Source organism: Benincasa hispida, chromosome 6 (genome assembly GCF_027475165.1).
Source record: "Benincasa hispida cultivar pf3 chromosome 6, pf3_genome.v1.1, whole genome shotgun sequence".
NCBI lineage: Eukaryota > Viridiplantae > Streptophyta > Magnoliopsida > Cucurbitales > Cucurbitaceae > Benincasa > Benincasa hispida.
The window spans coordinates 19,672,636-19,679,085 of NC_143483.1; the positions used below are offsets into that span (position 1 = coordinate 19,672,636).

At 32.2% G+C, this 6,450-nt stretch overlaps 1 protein-coding gene across 5 annotated transcripts; it reads right to left on the reverse strand.

Moving 5' to 3' along the window:
* Window positions 1-2,271: 2,271 nt before the first annotated feature.
* LOC120080375 (uncharacterized) lies at window positions 2,272-5,996 on the reverse strand. Of its 5 annotated transcripts, XM_090314825.1 has the most exons (9): window positions 5,860-5,996; window positions 5,473-5,543; window positions 5,250-5,373; window positions 4,937-5,037; window positions 3,763-3,962; window positions 3,156-3,323; window positions 2,971-3,075; window positions 2,827-2,898; window positions 2,272-2,556 (listed from the first exon to the last, which is right to left on the reverse strand). In XM_090314825.1, exons 2-5 carry the CDS (start codon window positions 5,525-5,527, stop codon window positions 3,904-3,906), a joined length of 339 nt encoding a protein of 112 aa, XP_090170951.1. In that variant the 5' UTR covers window positions 5,528-5,543; window positions 5,860-5,996; the 3' UTR covers window positions 2,272-2,556; window positions 2,827-2,898; window positions 2,971-3,075; window positions 3,156-3,323; window positions 3,763-3,903. The 5 variants fall into 5 exon arrangements, with proteins under 5 accessions (XP_090170951.1, XP_090170948.1, XP_090170950.1 ...); XM_090314822.1 differs by lacking the exon at window positions 4,937-5,037; XM_090314824.1 differs by having other exon boundaries at window positions 3,156-3,962.
* Window positions 5,997-6,450: the final 454 nt, after the last annotated feature.

Genomic DNA, 6,450 nt, shown 5'->3' on the forward strand with positions numbered 1-6,450 from the left:
TTTATTTCATTCTCTCTCATAGTATTAAATTTCCATCTACCTATCGATATTTTCATCGATATTTCCATATTTTCATGAGTTCAATATGGATATGAAGGGTGTATCGATATTTTCTTTGTAATGTAGAAAAATCCAATAAACATAAAAATAAAAATAAAATATCACTAATGTAAATATAATATAAATAATAGATATGTTAGTTTGTTTAAAAATCATAAAATATTTATTAACTAAATTTTTTGGTGTTATAACTCTTCTAGAAATATTCATCGAAATCAATATTTTCATCAAAATTTTAATAAAATTAAGACTACGATATTTGCGTTGAAATCAACCTTTCAAACCTTTATACCATATTGATATTATTTTAGGTTTAAATACTACTTTGGTACATGTACTTTAAAAAGGTTCATTTTATACCTTATACTTTAAGAAAAGGTTCAATTTGGTCGTTGGGGGTCAGCATGTTGTTAAAAAACTAATGGATTCATTAGATGACATTTTTTATGAGATGATTAGGTGCCACATAGTTAGTTTAAGTTCCAAATAATTCAAGTCGCTAGGGTCGGACCAATTAAATCCCAACTAATTTTGCGTTCATTAGGGTTTGTTGTTTCGGTTCTTTTCCTATTGTTAAATATTATTTTCGATCAATTGGTCCCTATTACTATACATCCTAATTTATTGATTATATGGTTGGTCTTTTAATGTGTTTTCTGTCAAAAAAAAAAAAAAAAAAGTAATACATGGTCCCTACTATTTTGTCATTTTTGCAATTTTTAATTTTTAATTTTTTACCATGTGAATGGACTCCTTGTGTTTCATTTAAGTAATATCATTCAATTGTAGAGATGTCAACCCTCAACATAAAGATTTATCACGGTTGAATGTTCATATGTGATCCTTATACGAAATATGAGAATGGAAAGGTGGATATAGTCCATCATTTTGACCTAAATATATGGTCCTATTTTTAAGCCGTAGATATTGTGAAAAACCTTCGACATACTAGTTGGGAGAAATTGGGGAGTGGGGAATCTTACAAATGATGTTGGAGGATATCGTGTATTAAAGAGTGATGAAGATGTTATGGACTTCATAAGACTCATCGATGATAAGAAGAGTTTTGAGTTGTATTTGGAGCATGAGCCTTTTAATGATAATAACGATAACTTTTTTGAAATTATTCCAAACATGTAACCAATTCTATCAATGCTCATTACCTATATTGTGATAATAGTGGTGCTGCATCGAACTCCAAGGAGCCTCGAAACCACAAATGAGGAAAACACATCGAGCGAGAGTATCATCTCATTTAAAAGATTGTGCAACACGAAGATGTGATCGCCACGAAGATCGCTTCGGAGAAAAACATTGTTGATCTCTTTACAAAGGCTCTCACGACTAAAGTTTTGTAGAGTCACCTAGAGAGTCTATGTCTATAAAATATGTGTCATCTTGTCTAGGGCAACTAGGAGATTTTAGGGTATAGAGGATGCCCTAATTTATTGTATTGTACTTTATATTGTATAATATAATCCCCACTCACTTTAAGACAAGTGGGGGATTGTTGGATTTCGTGTCCTAAATCTCCTACATCTTGTAGTTTGTCATTTTATAAATAAAATTATTTATTTAATAAAATAAGTTGTATTTTATTTGATCTTTAGATAGCTTTAAATAGATCCAATAAGTTAAGATTCAAGGTCATTTAATGAAACTTGAACGTAGACATACAAGTGGATTGTGATGGCCTCAAAGGTCTGCAATACATGGTTAAGGTTAGGTGTCTTATCCTAGTCACTACAAGAATTCCGGGCTTTAATGTGTTATTAAAGCCCTTTAATGTCGATTGTTTTTAATGTCGATTTTAAACCGACATTAAAGGGCTTTAATAACACTATCTTTAATGTCGGTTGCAACCGAAATTAAAGCCCTTTAATTTCGGTTGTCAACTGAAGCCCAAAATCCATTGAAGCCCTTTTTCAATTATTGTCTGATTTTTTTAAATTTCGTTGTCGAATCCATTTTTAATATCGGTCAAAAAGTTAAAAACAACATTATACGTCTCGTGTTGGGTCAAGAAATGTCCGTCATTGTTTTTTATTTAAAAATATAAAAAAATTTGCATGGCAAGCCATCAATATTTGTCTTCCACCTATGAATTTATCTACAAACAAGAATTAATATTTCCAATCTATTACATATAGTCATCAAATATGAAATAAACACACTAATTACCAACATTTGTATAACAATAACACACTCTCATAGAATACTTACACAAAGCCATCATTTCTCTCATTCACAAATATCAATTAGTACTTCCATGAATACTTAACACCAAATACTTTATAAATAGAAAAATATTATACATAAATCTTTCAATAACTAGATCATGGTTAGATAAATTTGCATTCATTCTAAGCTAGCATTTAAATTCTATTGAGACAAAAAACAAGAAGTACATCCTTAAACAAATCGGCCAACAAAACTTGCCCATTGGGTTCGAATTACGTCAATCTCTCCTTGGGTATATGCATTTTTTGTATTGAACTACAAAGAGAAAAAAAAAGAAGATAAATTCAACATAAGTTTACATTTATTTATTAAATTAAAGCTAGTATATAAAAAATAAATAATTTATGTACGAGGCTAGTAATGGGAGTAGTAGGATTATGCACTATTTCATGTATATATTTTTGCACATAGTACCCGCATCCTACTGAATCTAATTGATGGGGGCATTGCATATAAAGAAATTGAAAACAATTATTCTTATGTTCGAATGAACATAAATTGTTAAAAAAATGAATGTAAATTTACCTTTATAGGTTTCCATTTTGGAGAAGACTGATGGTTTGGAGATCGTGCTTGGCTTGCCATGTTTTCAATCCACTAAATAGTTTGAAAATATTAGTTAAACATAAATACTTCAATTAAGAGCTAAGAAAGTTCAATTATACTTACATATTTTTAACTCCATGAAAATCCTCTTGAACCTTACTTCGAATAGAGTCCAAAACATAAACACAATATTCTTGTAGATTGATTACAATCAATATCCAATGATAACTATAATAATCAACAATTTAAAAATATTAGTACGCGTATTATGCAAATTAAAAATAACTTAAGAACTTGTATTTACTTACCCTGTGTTATATGGAATAAGGACTAATTGGTCCAAATTAGCCCATTCTAGTTGGTTGGCTAAATTTCTGGATCGAATATCTTGAGACTTCACGTGTGGCGATATTCTTGCTTGATCAATTATAAAAAACTTCTTCGTAATATCACAACCACATTCATCCCAAATATACCTAAACAAAGTAAAAGTTATTATTTAAACATAAAACAAAATATACATGAGTGAATCTAGATGAGTAATACTTACGCAATGTATGTCAAAATACACATGTAACCTATTTCAACCATATTACAATATTAGATCAGATCATCGCGGCCTAAATAAATAAATTTGTTTCTTCAAAATATATGCTCGTTCAAATTGATACGGATCATGTCTACATCGTTCATGTTATGCATGGCATGTCCATTCAAGAGTTTGATGGTACCATTGGCGTCAGTATATTTAGAGGACTGGCTATGACTACCATAACTGTAGGATAGTTATAGTATTCCAACAATGAATCTAATCCAAAACTTTAGAACAAATAGACTTTTAAGATAAACAACTTTAAATATTATCTTGTATTTGTTATTAATGTTGTTATGAAGTCCTTTTTATATTGGATGCACCTTCTCCACTTATCAACCTTCTTAAAACATGTCCAATGCAATCTTCCTATCTAGCCTGGAAAAACTTGCACCGTCCTTTGGCATTTGATTCAATTTCTTCACTCTTTCTCTTTGATGTGGTGATACCAAGATTGCTTAGTTTTAATTGCTTTTTACCACTTCCCGCCATTGCCACATCTTCATCCACTTTGTCCGACTCCCTGTAAATCAAGCATATAAATAATATATATATATGATATCACTGGGAATATAATCAAAAGAACTTGATAACAAAGTCAAATTTAAGTTTGTGAGACTGTGTCAGGGAAGTATCAGAAGTTTTGGAATCTAACTTTCACCAAATCAGATTATGATATTTGATGATTTATGAGAAGTGGAGTTGATGAAAAATAGTGTGGCCTTGTGACACTGGAGTTTAAAAAATAGGTTCCAGGCCACCTACTTAGAATACTAAGTCTTGTGAGTTTCTTGATAACCAAAAGTTCAGAAAGAGACAATTGTCCCATAAGATCAGTCAAGTGTAAGTAAGTAAACCCGAACACAACAAAATGAACCTAAGTATATCAAAAAGTCCATCAGGAACGAACCCAAACTGTTTGGAAGTCCAGCTATTGTATAATAAAAGTGGGACAGGCACCAACTCAAAACTAAAACATTTTGCTGATGATATTGTGCAATTTCCAAGTAATTTTCTTCATTGGTAGGCCACTTATGGTTTACCTTTTCCAATCTGATGGAAGTAGATATACAAGAAGCCTATTTTCAGCTGCTACAGCCACCACACCTGTCTCTTTATTACCATTTGTAATACAAACAACATTTGTACGTATATTGGAGAAAATATACATTTGAGAAACTGAAGAAATTGATAATCATAATGGTACTGGAAATGAATCTTCTTTTGAAAGATACAATACTCTACAATGGGGAATGGCACTATTATGATGATAAATAGATCTCATATTCCACTTTCTAACTCTTAAAGCTTATGTCTTATTCGTTATCATGTTTAAACTTCAAAACAGAAGTATGATGAGTATTGACTCTTTGTTTCTTCTCTGGATGAGTTGTGAGAATTATGGCAATATTTTCAGTATATTGAAAAAATTAACTCTTTTCACAAAGAATAGTGTACACTGAGCAAAGCTTCAGTCACCAATGCTATTACGCATACCTTCAAAACGAAAAAGAATGCCCAGTTTATTTTCTATAGACAATTCCCACACGTAAACTAGGTCGTCCTGCATCCCAATGATACCTCGACCAGCTGATGCCCTAATGGAAGAAGCTTTATAAAGTGAAAGAATTATGAACACTACAACATCTAACCGTGCTAGTAACAAAGACGAGATTTCATGTAATACCATTTCTCAAGAAAGATGAGATTTCAGCTAAGTTTCATTCTTTATATCGTCGAATTCAATAGGTAAAGTGAAAATTAAAGTATTTATGCAAATGAAAGAATTTATAAAGCACTGAAGACTGACTTATTTAGCAGTTTAGATGAAAGTTCTCGAGGATCTAAGACATCAACAGCCCATCCAAATGACTCGTTAGCCTTCAAATCTTCAAACAATTCCTCCCTCTTCTTTTCTTTCAAAGTTTTTGAGTCTACAAGCAACACATCACAAGTTAGAAGAAAAGTAAACGAAATAGGGAAATGATGAACAATAGTTAAAAGAAAATCATCATAGCAACAATAATCTAAACCTGCAAAATCAAAGACGAAAGTTCTTTCAAATATGAACTGGCGCAGTACAAGCATCCATACACCATTGGCCCTGAGAACATCAAATGCAGTAATATTTCAGAAAGAAAAGCTTATTCAAAATCATATCCCAAAATATGATTATCGAAGCAGAATTAAAGAGGTGGAAATGGAACGAAACGAATAGGAACATAGAAAACCTAAAACAGGGCCTCGACAAGCTTCAATGATGCCCATTACACAAGGCTTGGAAGCCCATTTTGGGACTGGATATTGCGAAGACATTGCTGATTTCTACTCGCTACTTCAGTTTACAAGAAAATCACTCTTGAAGTGCCCATTACACAAGGCTTGAAGTGCGTTATTAGATAGTTTTAACTATTGTTTACCTCTAAATCGATTGTAGCAACTCATCGAGAGGACGAGAGGACAAAGTCGACGACGGAGATAGAGAGGACGAGAGCACGAGCTGCTAGAGGAGGGAGTGGCATGGGTTGTGGGTGAGTGAAAGTGTGAGAATGAGAGGAAAAAGAAAATAGGGGGGGAGAGGGGGAGGGGGAATAGAAAGTTTTAGAAAAAATTTAGCGGTTTAAAACCGACATTAAAGGTACACCTAAAATATCGATTCAAAATCGACATTAAAGATCCACTTTTTTAGAAAAAAAACAAAACCGACATTATACATACAATTTCACTTTTTCCAACTGACATTAAAACCCAAAATTCTTGTAGTGTGACACTAGGGGCGCGATCCGATTTGTAACTATTACATGAGTTATAAGCGTTACAAATAATATGATCCATATTGTTCGTGTGAAGACACATGAATGGGGGTATCCTATATAAAGAGTTTATATAGGACTGGACCACGAAATGATTACTTTCTTAGAATAACATTGTTGCTTGAAGAAACTAACTTGTCACTGGGATGACCATAGGTAGCTTGACCCTGAGTGAGTTGTGAACTCCTGTCAATGAGG

Excerpts from the sequence above, each read along its gene's own strand:
- LOC120080375 (XM_090314825.1), bottom strand. The coding sequence starts at position 5,527 with ATGCTTGTACTGCGCCAGTTCATATTTGAAAGAACTTTCGTCTTTGAT. Across the intron at positions 5,374-5,472 it reads TTTCGTCTTTGATTTTGCAG|ACTCAAAAACTTTGAAAGAA; the intron begins GTTTAGATTATT and ends TGTTGCTTGTAG. Across the intron at positions 3,963-4,936 it reads CATTCTTTTTCGTTTTGAAG|GGAGTCGGACAAAGTGGATG; the intron begins GTATGCGTAATA and ends CTTGATTTACAG.